At 54.1% G+C, this 13,722-nt stretch overlaps 2 protein-coding genes across 21 annotated transcripts in view; both read right to left on the reverse strand.

Moving 5' to 3' along the window:
* Positions 1-480: 480 nt before the first annotated feature.
* Positions 481-11,011, reverse strand: FAH (fumarylacetoacetate hydrolase). Its single transcript, XM_081124414.1, has 14 exons — positions 10,840-11,011; positions 8,753-8,863; positions 8,017-8,138; positions 7,533-7,582; positions 6,769-6,859; positions 5,628-5,725; positions 5,469-5,521; positions 5,176-5,275; positions 4,349-4,479; positions 3,488-3,563; positions 3,261-3,307; positions 1,623-1,724; positions 1,364-1,481; positions 481-687 (listed from the first exon to the last, which is right to left on the reverse strand). Exons 1-14 carry the CDS (start codon positions 10,918-10,920, stop codon positions 608-610), a joined length of 1,260 nt encoding a protein of 419 aa, XP_080980540.1. The 5' UTR covers positions 10,921-11,011; the 3' UTR covers positions 481-607.
* Positions 11,012-12,345: 1,334 nt separating this feature from the next.
* Positions 12,346-13,722, reverse strand: part of ZFAND6 (zinc finger AN1-type containing 6) — a 28,166-nt gene continuing 26,789 nt past the window's right edge. For all 20 annotated transcript variants that reach the window (XM_081124416.1, XM_081124425.1, XM_081124419.1 and 17 more), the window contains one exon: positions 12,346-13,266. In XM_081124416.1, coding sequence (XP_080980542.1) covers positions 13,118-13,266 — 149 coding nt within the window. In that variant the 3' untranslated portion in view covers positions 12,346-13,117. The remainder of the gene's footprint in view (positions 13,267-13,722) is intronic.

Raw genomic sequence — 13,722 nt, forward strand, 5'->3', positions numbered from 1 at the left:
TACCGTTCCCTGAAAAGCCATTTCGGCAGTGACAGGACACCGGGGGGATTTTTCACATAAGCATAAATGTCACACATAAACGTCATTTCCGTCCGCCTAGAGACGTCAAAATGGCGCTGAGGTCGCGATCAAGGAAACGTCATTTCCGGCGCCGCGAAGGTCAAGCCGCCTGCGAGGTCGGCTGGGACACGTCCAGAGCTACGACGTCACAGCCCCTGCGACGACACGTGGGCGTGAACGTCGCGTCCGCCGCCGCTGGACGGCGGGGTGCCGGGCTTTGGGCCGCCGGCTGAGGCCTCTTAGCAGCAGCGGGCGTCGCGCTTGCTGTGGCCTCTCGGGCTCGAGCGACGCGAGGCCAGGTCGGCGCCCGAGCGGAGGCCCAGCCCCGCCGCCGAGCGGCGCACAGTGTCTCCCAAGGACGTGTTCACACCACCCAGGGCGGTAACTGGCGGACGGGAACCAAGGGGCTTGCAGCGCGGACACAGAACACAGCGGCTTTATTGTTACTGAAGGAGGAACCGGCCACCAGCCACAGGGGGGCCTGGTTCCCGGACACAGGTGGGGGGGTCCCAGCCCTTTGTTTCCAGGACACCAGCCAGAGAGAACCTCAGGCCGGCGAGAGAGAGGGCAGCACTTTTCCAGCACACTGGCCGAAGCCGACTCGGTAGCCATTCCCCTGGCAGTGTCCTGGAACAGAGGAAGGCAGGGGTCAGCCAGGGCCCAGGCAGCCATGGTGCTGCTCATGGCACAGCTGGGCCTGAGGGAGGGAGGGAGGAAGGACAAACAAGCGTCCTCGCAGAAGAACAGCCCTATCAGGCCACAGGCACAGGAGGTAGAACTCCAGGCCTACCCCACAGTCACAGACCCTCAGAAGCACCCCAAGGATGCTCCACAGCTTTCCATGGGAGTTTGGGTTCAAATCCTAGGTCTGCTCTAGTCCGAAGTGAGGTGCCCAAGTTCAAAGTCTGGGTTCTCCACCTACCAGCTCCATGACAGCCATGACATCACCCCCTCCCGCTTTATCCTGGTGGGCAGAGCTGGCCACAGCCTCCCCATTCTACACGCACAAGGCAGACGCCCAGACACAGGGCCTCCACACCGCCAAGTCCAGAATGACAGGAGCATGACACTATCCTATCCTGCTCAGGGAGCAGGGGGACAAAGTGGGGTGTACATCCGAGGTCTTTTTAGTCTGGGGAGAATCAGACTAAAAGCCCCTCGTAGTCAAGGCTGGGGCAAGGGACAGAGCAAGCAGACACAGCCCCAGGAATGCCAGTGTGGGGCGCAGCTGCACAGACGGGGGCACAGAAGACGGGGCAGCACGTGCAGGTGAGGAGACGAAGCCACGGCTTGGGTGCCTCACCTGTTATGACAACTTCATCTCCATCCAGCAGGAACTTCCTGGTCTGTCCATTCCCTAGTTCGATGGCCTGGGTCCCCCTCCACGACAGCTCCAACATGGAGCCAAAGCTTTCTGGCTCCTTTGGAACAAAAAAGGGAGGAGAGTGTCGCATGGACTTACCTCCCCAGGGTGAGCTGGGGGCTGTCCAGGCTGCTGTGTGGGGAGCAGGGAAGGGGAGCTCTAACTGTATGGGGAGGCCCCAGGGCAAGGAGATAGTCACCGGCCCGCTGATGGTTCCAGAAGCCAGCAGGTCCCCAGGCTGCAGGTTGCAGCCATTGACAGAGTGATGAGTGAGCTGCTGCAGCATCGTCCAGTACATGTACTGCGGGCAAGAGGCAGAGGTGGGGACAGGCCCCATCACATGTTGCTCCCCATACAGTGGCCTCCGGGGCTTCCTCATGGGCCTCATACCCTCTCCCAGGTTCCTTAAGGCAACAACACAGCCATCCTCCTGCAGAGCTGCCCAGAGACCTTCCTCTCTCTGTGTCAGACCTGCCCCACCCCACCTTTTTCAAGAAGTAGCCCCTGAGCAGCCTTGGTGTGCAGCCTGCTCATCTGTCCATAATTACACTCTGTCCTGCGAATACCCCTAAGTGGACAAGGTCCTCATCACAGCAGAGGCATCTTGTGAGCAGAGACCTCTCCCACCCTGGGCCTTGGAACAAAAGAGCATGAAGGGAGGTCAGGCTGTAGGGAAAGGGGCCAGGACCGTGTGTCCGCCCCTCAGAGGCTCAGGTGTAGCGCCCACCTGAGCCTCTCTGCACCCACAGCTTCTTAGATCTGCCACCCCTGGAGCTACACATCCAGGCAGAGGACACTTAGATGTGTAGCTCCAGGAGTGAAATAGATTCTTGTCTAAAAATTCTCCAAGGAAGCCTTATTTCTCAGTAGCCCAAGGAGCCCAGAATCAATTGAGAAGGAAGAGTGTAGGACATAGGGACTCAAGAGGGTGTGCAAATGGACAACAAATACAGGAAAGGTGCATCAGTCATTAGAAACACACACTGAAATCACACTCCCCCTGAAAGGCCAAAACAAAAGGGCAAACACCGCCACGTGATGACATGGAGCAGCCGGGCAGCTGAGATGCTTACACGATGCCCATGGGAGTGTGAATTGTATGACCCCTTTGGAAAGGCTGTTTGGAAGCTCTTCTGGGCTTAATGTATAGAGAGATATATGTGCTCCATGACCCGGCAATTCTATTCTGGGATGTCTACTCCACAGACACGTGCACGTATATGCACTGAAAGGCAGACGAGGACATTCGTGGTAAGTCTATAACTGCCCAAAAGGGGAAACACGCACATGGCCATCAACAGCAGCATGGAGCCCGGCCAGCGCGGCTCAGCGGTTGAGCGTCGACCTAGGATCCAGGCGATTGGGGTTCGATTCCCCGTCAGGGCACATGCCGGGGGTTGCGGGTTTGACCCCCAGCAGGGGCGTGCAGGAGGCAGCCTATTGATGACTCTCTCATCACTGCTGTTTCTTACTCTCCCTCTCCCTTCCTCCCTCTGAAATCAATAAAAACATATATAAAAATGAAAGTTCACCTAAAAAAAAATTAAGTCACTCTGATCCATCCAGAGCCCCTGCACGACAGAAGCCAGAAACTAGACCCTTTCAGGAACATCTCCCCAGGAAAATCACTGGCCACATCTGTGCAGCCTCCATCTGAGTTCAGGGTCTCTGTGACCTAAGGGCCTCTCTGGAAAGAAATGTGGCCATGGAAGCTCGGGGCCCACCTGGGACCCATCATCATATGCTAACATAGATGTGACTCCCCCATTCCTGCCTGGAGGAACAGCTCCCTCTTTCCCTCACTTCTACAAGAAGTTTGCCCAGCTCCCAAACATACCTTAAAATTGGACTTGCATATGGTCGCTGCCTGGCTCATTCCTTCTCCTGTTGGAAAACAAGTAACATTGACAAAGAGACTCAATCCTGTTCATCAGGAAGGGGAAAAAACACATTGTAAGGTGAATTTTGTGGCCTACACGTCCCATTATCCAGCTGGAGCTCAGGAGCCATCGGCAATGGCAGTGCCCACTGAGCCCCTGCAATCCTCCAACCCTATGACAGTACCTTTCAGGGCGACAAAGAGGTTGATGTCGAATGTGTAGGGCTGGTCATGGCGGAGGTATGGCAGGGGCTTGGGGTCCTGCGAGGGCAGAGCACAGCACAGAGGATCACTGTCAGGGACCCTCAGCGAAGCACATGAGGTTGAGGGGCAGCTCTCCAGGGACCCAGTACCATGTCTCTCGTCAGCGAGAGGCGAGGGTGATGCTATGTGCCAGACTCTGGGAAGAGAAGCTGAGGAGGGCATAAGCAGGTCGAAGGTACAGGGGCTGAATCAGATGTCCCAGAAGGGCAGGGAGTGGAGTCCAGGGGGAGGTGCACAGTGGGAGAGCCAGAGGTGGGAAACGAAGGGCCAGGGGACAGAGAGGGAAGGGGGAGGCAGGCGCAGCCAGAACAGGCTCTCCGCCCGACTAAGGCGGGACCCTCTGTGGAGGTTGCTTTGACGGCCAGGCCAGAAAGTCTGCAGCGAGGCCTCAAGCCGCGTTTTCCCAGAGCGCAAGGCTTGAACCAAATGCTGGTTCCCAGCTCCAAACTGCATTCTACCACTTTGGCTCCAGGGGCGCCATCGCACTGAAAACGTGACCACCTGGTAAGTTGTGCAATGTGGTGGCAAGGGCAGGGACCGCTTCTCCTGCCAAACAGCCAGTTCCCCTGGCCTCAGAGGATTCTGAAGGTTACGAAATTTTGTGTTTTCCCCGAGGACTGTGCAGGGGGACGGGAAAGCACAGGGCAGCATGATTGGTGCCTGCCTGGAATTCACATGCGGGCACACTGGCTGGGGCACAGAGCTTCCTCGCCAACAGGTGGGCAAGCAGCTTCAGAGCAGAGAGGCCGGGGTTGGGAGCTTCCTGCAGAAGCTGTGCTTACCTGCTCTGGGTTGGGCATCACAAAGGGCATGAGGGCGTCCATGGGCACCACCCATGGAGAGATGGTGGTTCCGAAACTCTTTCCCAGGAATGGCCCGAGAGGGACGTACTCCCACTTCTGAATGTCTCGAGCTGCAGGAAAAAGAGCAAGGCTTACGCAAGGTGACCGGGGCCCTGTCCCAACGCTCCCTCCTCCCCTTGACCACAGATGCCCAGCACAGCCTCCCCCACCCCCCGAGGTGCTCTGGCTCCAACAGTCTGCCCTAGGACCAAGGGGCAACAGCATTCCATGCCCAGGACAGAAGTCCTTTGGGGTCACTGTGCCAGGTTCCAGCAAAGAAAAGAATGACCTGGGCAGGCAGGATCCTTCCTCATGAAGGGGCAGGTCTCTCAGGCTCAAATTGGGAGGTGAACACCTCTGGACTTAGGCACCACCTCCCCCCGCATGTGGCACAGGGTTTGAGACAGGCTCAGAGACTGGGCTGCTGAGTTTGAAATCCTAGCTCTGCAATGAACTGAAATCTCTCTGTGCCTCACCTGTAAAATGGGAATGATATTACCAGTAGGCATTCAGATGGCCTGCACACACTGCTCATACCTATAGGCTATGTATGACATGACCCTTGTCCCTGTTCAACTTACGGGAACACTGGGGCTCAGAGCCAAGAAGTCTGGTATCCAAGCCCACACACTTGGCTGCCTTTGGTCAGCACCAGACCCAGGAAACCATCTGGGCTTTTGTGAAAGTGTTCCCAAATACCCAGTCTCCACCCAGAGCAGAGCGTCAGCAGTGAACTTGACCTCAGGCCGCCAATACCCCACACTCACCACTCCAGTCGTTCATGAGGACCATCCCGAAAATATGCTCGTGGGCCTTGGAAATGGGGATCGGCTCCCCAAGTTTGTTCCCCGGCCCTACAAAGAAAGCCTGCCATATGGAAGAGCTGATTAGAATCTGGGGCTCACCTGGAGCCCCAGGTCACTTGCCTGGAGGGCAAAAGTCAGACATTTCCAAACCTCAGCTGCCAAGGGGGGTCTGGTGAGGTTCTGAATGCAGTTTTTCAACCACTGAGCCACATGGACCAGAGCCTGCCATCTTGTTTATGTGGAGCCCAGCTTACCATTTCCAACTCTATGTCCAGGAGTTTGCAGGCACCATACACAGGCGGCTTAGCTGCAGCAACACCAGAACAAGAGGCTGCTGTGAGCACCAGGACAGGGAACTCACCATGTGGGGACACAGAGCTGCATGGGCAGGTCCTGCACCTGGGGGCACTCACAGTCATCGGGTCTCATCTGTCCCATAGGCCTTCGGATCGGGGTGCCAGATACCACGATGGAAGAGGCACGGCCGTGGTAGCCCACCGGCAGATGCAACCTGAGAGAGGGAGGCAAGAGGATGCAGGTGTCAATGCAGTTACATGTTGCAGAATACATTTAAAAATTATTTTTTTAAATATGTTTTCATTGATTTTAGAGAGAGAGGAAGGGAGAGGGAGAGAGAGAAACATCAATGAGAGAGACACATTGATCGGCTGCCTCCTGCACGCCCCCTACTCAGGACGCTCCAACCTACCCAGCCACCTGGCCAGGGCACATTTTAAATTTTTAGTGTTCTGCTTTATGATTTCCTGTATTGCCTGGTTGGGTGAAACACCATAAGCATATATTACCTTTATAATAAGACACATATACATAAAGTAAGCAAGGCACAGTGCAGGCTGCCTGGCACCAAGCACCATGAGAAAGGCCCAATTGTTCTCACCCAGCAGAAGCACACGGGCTTCCTCTCCCCCACTGGCCAGGGTTTTGGGCACATGCCACTGTGTTTGAGTAACCGTCACCTCCAGAGCACGTGGAACAAAGGGGCAAGGATAAGCCTTGGGCAGTGGCCTTGGGTATTAGGAGACAGCCTCTGGCCCTGTTGGTCCTCAAACAGATCAACCCTTTTCCGAGACTGTTTTCCCTTCTGTGAAATGGGCTAACAGTCCTAGCCTTGGTGACCCCACTGAACTGGTGGGAGGGTCCAATAAAAGAACGTAGCTCCGTTTTGAACTGACCACACTCTGAGAGGTGTACAGCACTGGACACTCATGAGGATTCTCAATTATCAGAGAATTCTAAGTTGAAGAATGCCAGGATCTGAGGCTTGCCCACAGAACAATGCTACATTGTTATGCATGAAAGACCCTGGAGATATTTTAGTGACTCAGGGAGTTTAGCTCCAACCCCCATTCTCTATATAAAAGAGCTTAAGGGGTTGCTCCTTGATCCCCCCGCAGCAGGTCCAGGGCGGAGGTGAGGAGAACAGAAAGTGAGACCATTGTTTCCAGAGGTGGTGACACATGATGGTCATCACTGTTTGCTGCTACACGTGGAAAGGCAGACTTTGAACTCATCAAGCTCCAGCCTGGGACATACCAATTGGGCATCAACGAGTTCTCCTTGCCCCTGAACATGATCCCGACATTTGTGGCATGCTGCCGGGAGGAGTAGAAGTCTGTGTAGTCACCTGCAGAGGAAAAGTCACAGAGAGCCCATCAGTGACCCAGACACCTCAGGACACAGGAGGGGCCTTCCAAGGACCAGGATGAGAGGAACAAGGCGGAGGAAGCAGGAGAGCAAACTTCCTCTGCATCCTGTTCTGAGAGGTGGCAGGCAGGGGCCGTGAGCACATACACACAACATCGCACCACCCCAAAGCTCAGCACAAAATGTACACAAATTAGCCCTGGCTGGTGTGGCTCAGTGGTTAGAGTGTTGGCCCCGCATACCAAAGGGTCTTAGGTCCAATTCCCTGTCAAAGGCACATACCTGGATTGCAGGTTCGATCCCCAGCTCCAGCTGGGGCGAGTGCAGGAGGCAACCAGTTGCTGTGTCTCTCTCACATCAGTGTTTCTTTCTCACTCCCTCCCTTTCTCTCTCTCCCTCCCTTCCCTTCCACTGTCTCTGAAAAGCAATGGAAAAAATATCCTCAGTTGAGGATTAAAAAAAATTATTTCAGAACTCCCAACTAAGAAACAAATAATAAATAAGATCTCTGGCCTTCGACACGGCCCGAGTTAGTCAGTGACAGGGAGGGGGGGTCACAGCCCCAGTGACCCTCCCCACCAGGAAGTAGAGACCAGCCGTCCTGGCCCACTAGGGTGCTCCGTGCATGGCCTTAGTCACGAGACTGGACTCACCAATGGCAGCTGGAAGGTGCATCGTGGCAGAAGCCTGGGACACGAAAGCACTGAAACAGAACCAGGGACTTCAGGGTCAAGCCAGTGGCAGAGGGAGGTCCCTGCTCTGGGGGCCCACACACAGGCTCTGCCCAGACCACCCCTGAATCCTGCTCATGATCTTCAGTGAGCTGGACTGAAGTGGCCACACCAGGGAGGGGGTCCACCCACTAAATCTGAGATGGCTCTTCTCTGGGTCTAGGTTCCACTGTAGGGAATGAGCTAAATTACTGCTACTGTGGGAACCAGACAAGGACACGGACGATGCTCATGAGGAAGTGAGTCAGTGGCTCAGGGGTAATTCCAGTCCACCTGGAGCCCTCCCACCTCCACACAGCCTGAGCAGGGGCTGCATGAGCTCAAGGCAGCCCTGTGGTGACTCAGAATGGCCCTGACTAGCACAATGCCCTCTTCTCCCTGTCACCGATGTCCACACGCTCCTCACCGATTCCGAAGCTCAGTGTCATCTCTGAGCCTGGCATGACTGGCAGACAGCAAATTCTGCAAGAAAGCTCTCGCCTCCTTCCAGGCAGCCTGACCCAGGCCCATGAAGCTGTTGAGAGTTGGCTAAAACAGAAAGAAAAAAGGTCACACATAGGAGAGGCTGGCCAGCCTTCCAGGGCCCTGTCACTCATCTCCAGGTCATTGAAACTCTCAAGACTTTTGCTCTGAACTCTGTCAATCTGTTCATCAAGTTGGGGAAGGGTGTCACTTCTCCTGATGGGACTCAGCTCTTCACGGGCTTGCTCACAATGGGCAAAGCCAGGAAGCTGCTATCTGGATACTGCTGGTGCAGTTTGGCCTAGGAACCAAGAGGTCACTGTTGATTTCTGGTCAGGGCACAGGCCCGGGTTGCGGGCTCAGTCCCCAGCAGAGGGCACGGAGGCAGCTGATCGTCGACCATTTCTCATCATTGATGTCTTTTCTCTCTCTCCCTCTCCCTAAAAACCCATAAAAACATATTAGAAAAACAACACTCTCCTGACCTGTGGGATGGGAAGATGCACATCAAAGCACCTGACCATCTGCAGGGAAGTAAATTCACATCTTTCCCATGGGTATGAAAACTGCAGGCTGATGACACAGGGGGGCACTGGGCCAGCTGTCCCTTCCCCCCAGGCTATAGCTACAGCTCTGCAGTGCTCCTGAGACCCAGGACAAGCCACGTCACAATGTCCTACCTGATCAAAGACATCCTGGTGTTTGGACAGGACAGGTCCAGTGAAGAGGTGCTTAATGACACTGAGGTCCAGGATTTGGTTGCCGATGGCCACGCCGATCCTCGGTCTTGGCTGGGAGGAAGGTGGCATGGTCGGTAGAGGGAAAAAATCCTCAGCTTGGCTGGGCTCATTGACCCAAAAAATCCATCAGCTTTTGAGCCCATGGGTCCTCCTATAGATGGCCCTCTATGTAGAGGGACAGAGGAAGTGGATCCCCAGACCCGAACCTCAGCTCCCTATGCCTCCCAATGGGTATGCCTGCAGTGATGGCTTCTGATGAGGCCTGAAGGCCCTGGGCCTCCTGGACCCCCCAAGAGGCCAAGTCCCCACCCCAGCATGCTTAAGAGGGAGAGGGCGGTGGGAAGGGGCTGTCTCTCCCAGACGTCCCTCGTGGCTGTCCCTTCACGTTCTCATATGAAAACAGCAGGGAGAGCCCTGGCTGGGTGGCTCGGTTGGTTCAGTTGGTTGGAGCATCATCCCATACCCCAAAAAGCATGGGTTTGGGGGCAGGTGCAGGGTAGGGGTCAATGGGGAAAAAAGGACATTTGTAATACTTTTAACATAAAAGATAAATGTCCCCACCCAGGGGCTGTCTCACCCCCACTTGTGGGTTTGATTCCGGGTCATGGCACATACCCAGGTTGCGGGTTTGATCCATGGGAGGCAAACAAGAGATGTCTCTCCTCTCTCTCTCTCCCCCTCGCCCCCTTCCTCTCCCTCTAAAATCAGTAAGAGCGTATCCTCCAGAGAGGTTCAAAAAACAAACAAACCAGCAGGCGGAGGTGTCTGAAGGCCACCGGCCACACTCCAAGGGGCAGTAATTCCAGAGTCCTGTGGAAAGCACGTCAGAGCACCCCACCCGCCTCTGGCCAGTGTCACGCCTCATCGATTTGTACTCCCACAAACAGTGAGGACAGGCCCGCGGGGTACAAAGTACCAGCGACCTGCGAGCAGAGGGGTGGCTCGCGCGGCGGAGGCTGACCGCGGCCCTCCTGGAGCCCAGTGTCCTCAGCCTCTGGTGTCCCTGCAACAGCTGGCCAGGCTTGGCAGCTGCAAGGCCACAGGCTGACTCTTCCAGACCAGGGCGCTGGCTGCAGGGTGGCCCGCGAGGCCCCTCCTTGGGGCAACGGTCACCGTGGGAAGGGAACCCACTGTCCAGGAAGGGGCTCTCAGCAGCACCCCACGGCGAACGCTTCCTGAGCACTGTGGGGCGCAAGCGGAGTCCGGGCAGAAGTTCTCTGGTTTAGCTTCAGAGTTGGGAGGGGACGTCTAAGCAAAACGACCACGAATGGACCCCAAGGAACGCGCGTTCCCCAGCGGGGGCACCTCACCCCCACTTGCTGACAGGCCCCATCTCACAGGCTTCCTTCCAGGCAGCAGAGCGCAGCAACGCCAGGATTTAAAACGCGCGATACCTGACTATTTAGTCTCTTCCCTTCGGTTGTCAAAGAAAGACGCGACGGCAGCCCCGGGCTTGGCTCGGCGGTCAGAGCGCGAGCCCGCCCAGCGAAGGGCCGGCGTCCACTCCCGGCCCAGGGCTCGCCCCGGGCGCGGGTCGGGCGGTGAGGGAGGCAGCGTCCGTCCGCCCGTCCGTCCCTCCCTCAGTGGGAGAAATATTCTCAGGCGCAGATTAAACACACAAAAACACAGCAGCCATCACAACAGCCCGCCGTGCGAGTGGGCCAGCCGCACCTACTTTCTGGGTCGCGTCTGGAAGGGCGGCATTGCTGGCGCGCCGCAGTTTGCGCAGAAGTTCCCGCCAGAGGCGGGCTCTAGGCGCTGGTTCGCGGCCCCGGGGCTGCGGGCAGAGCCCCCTCCGAGCCCCGGCCCCGCCTCTACGCCACCGACACGGTCCGCGAGCCGGGCGACAGCCGGGCAGGGCCGTCCGCGGGCACCGCGGGCCACAGGGCGCGCCCGGCTCAGCCGCCGGGACCGTCCGCCTTCACTTCTCGCGCAAACCTGCGGGCGCCCCTGGAGCGCGCCCCGCTGCTCAGGGCCGAAGGGCCGGCCCCACCGCCCCGGCCCGCCCGCCCGCGCCCTCAGCTCACGTTGCCGGCGGTGGAGAAGACGCCGTAGGGCAGGTTCTGGATGGGGAAGTCCGAGTCCGCAGCCACGGGCACGAACGACATGCTGACCTGACAGGTGGGCTCGCGTGGCGGGCGGTCAGGCGGGAGAGCTCCTCTGCCCGCAGCTTCCGGGCCGGACGCTCTACGCTCCTCGGGCCCCGCCCACTGCCCCGCCCCTCCTCGGGCCCCGCCCCTCCTCGGGCCCCGCCCCTCCCGAGCGCGCCGTCCCTGAGGCTGTGGGCTTGCTGCTCTTTTCGCACTGGCCCCGACCCTCCCTAGATTTAGGGGTCCCGTCTCATTCTCTGTGCAGCTCCCTCAGCACCCAGCGGAGCCCGGGCTCAGAAGAGCCGCTCCACAAATGCTTGAGGACTCAGAAAACCCCCGACGGCCCCCCCCACACACACACAGCTCGGCGGCCTCTCCAGGCGCCTGCTGAACACACCCCTGGCTGAGCGCGCCCGGACCCCAAAAGCCAGGTGAAGAGAAGACCCAAAGATGTGGCGGAAGAGGGGGTGTGGGGGGGAAGGGGTGCGGACATAAGATGGGCGAAGGCGAAGTTAAGATACCATAGTTTTAAAATAGACTTGCCAACCCACTAATTACAGTGTCTGAAAATGCCAAAGCTGTTCTCTGGGGAAACAAACCAAACCAAACACTGGAAGTAACTTGCAAATACACTGTCTAGTCTTTTCTCCTTTGGGGGAGGGGGGTGTTGAGCAGGCGCTTTGCACGGATAAGGGAATGAGTTTCCTCTTTAGAAGGTGCTTGCTTATTGTTTGGTTGGTTTCACACAGAAACTAGCAGCTTAAGGAAGTTCTTTCTAGTGCTCATTTATCGTGAATTTTTTGAAATCATGAATGACTGCTAAATTCTATTAAATACTTCATCTGAATCTGCTGCAATAGTCTTAATGATTTTCTCCTCCTGTAATCTGTTAATGTGATAAATTACATCTACAGATTTTAATGCTAAGCCACCGTTACATACTAAGAACATCAAAGTAGTAAACACATTTAAACCTAGAACTTTGTGAAATAGTATTGTGAAATACTGCTGTCACTTGTTTTACATAATATTTCATGTTTTAAAAAGGATGGTTGCCAGATTAAGTTTGAAAACCACAGGACAAGTAGCCTTTTGAGGGTCTTCCTAGTCCACAATTCTCCAACTGCTCTGTGTGAATTACGCTTTCAGTTTCTCTAATCCTGCCAGAAAAGGTAGCTTCTCCCAGATGCCAACTCAGTGTGACAGAGTGCAGAGCAGACAATGAGACAAGAGATAGTTTAACATTTAAGTGACAGAAGTTCTGGGCTGACATCTTCAACTCACAGGAATGTGAGATTGCTGAAAAATCAGAACATTAGTCATAGACAGATGTGAGGCGAACCACAGTATTCTTACAAAATCAGTGGCGTAGAGAACTTCAGGACAAGGGGACAAAACAAACGACCAGAAGAGTAATAGAGAGAAGGCAGGACGCGGGAATGCTACGGTTTTTCCTTTTTATTTAATCAAAGACGGGTGGATAAACATAAATACAGCACAATTACTTCAGATCATTCTTCATATTGTGTACACACAGACGGATGAACATCATCTGAAAGAAACCTGCAGTCAGCAATGAAGCGTATACAGCTTTTCCTTCCCTCGCTCAAAAAAAATTTAAAAACACACAAACTTAGAATCTCATCAGCACACTCTCTCCAATGACAAATGATTCAGACATAAATAGTGGGTGCAAAGAAACTATATGCTAACATATGTATAACCTTTGTTAATGAAAAAACAGAAGCAGCTGTAATGATTAAGATACATTCAGTTACCGATAACTAGCTGTGCCCTAGAGGGCATTACCAAAAGAGAAATCGTGCTGCAGAGAAAAGCTATATATACATACACAATGAGAAAATAAACCGCAAGATTAACGCATGCATGTTTAATACTGGAAAAAAATCACAGCCCTCCAAAATTTCTCCAAGTTTGTTATAAAAGCCCTCTGCACTCAACTAAAATTAAAATGATCTTAAAAGGATAATACTTGTGAAGTTTACTTAAATCTTCTCAGCCCAGAAACTGCAATGGAAATAAATGTTCAGAGTCATTTTCAAAACAAAAACAAAAATCTATTCTTCTGATGACATGCATGATTAAAAGGTCTATGCAAGATACAATGCTCTACATTCCCAATGACTAGGAAAAAAAACCTCAAGTCAATTTTTAGTTTGCAGATGGTCAAAGGATTTTGTATTCCAGCAGGAGCTCAAATCTTCTGGATCTTTTCGCCGACAACTACTGGATTTTCTTTTCTGATTTTCTCAGCAGCATCGGCTTTGTAATTGTAAGAGCAATTGTGTACATCTGAGTAACGGTGTACACCACAGTAAACATTTCCACACCGGCATTCAAACCCTGAAAGTGGATTAATACACACACCTGAGTTGGATGCAAGATCGAAATATTAAGTTCCTTAGCATAATTAATGTTACACAGATCATGTATTTAGGGCTACAATCTAAACCATAATTCTAAACAAGCAGTTTCACGACCCAAGACCATTCTCAAAATTCACTTGCTGACGGCTTCCTATCTTTAGCAGGCATGCACTAGCATGTCACCACCACTTCTCTGAGCTCCTTTCCTTGTATGTGACATGGCCACAATTACTTCCCATCAAAAGCAGATTGCTAAATTGAAAATGTAAAACATTTCTGGGACCCAAACTCTACAATGTGAAAATAGGCACACTGTCAGAAGGCAATCTTAAAATTTAACTAAGAAAGAAGAAATGACCCTGTGACAGAACTGTTAACAGGTAACAGCATCCGCACCAGCTTTCCTTGGCTAACTTCCAATGGAAGAGAACTG

This window comes from Miniopterus schreibersii (genome assembly GCF_964146895.1).
Source record: "Miniopterus schreibersii genome assembly, chromosome: 22".
Lineage (NCBI taxonomy): Eukaryota > Metazoa > Chordata > Mammalia > Chiroptera > Miniopteridae > Miniopterus > Miniopterus schreibersii.

Bases quoted from the DNA above. Each gene is read 5' to 3' on its own strand.
- FAH (XM_081124414.1), bottom strand. From the start codon at position 10,920: ATGTCGTTCGTGCCCGTGGCTGCGGACTCGGACTTCCCCATCCAGAAC. The intron at 5,276-5,468 runs GTAAGCTGGGCT...TCCATATGGCAG, and splicing joins TGGACATAGAGTTGGAAATG to GCTTTCTTTGTAGGGCCGGG. The intron at 3,564-4,348 runs GTAAGCACAGCT...CTGCCCTCGCAG, and splicing joins TGATGCCCAACCCAGAGCAG to GACCCCAAGCCCCTGCCATA.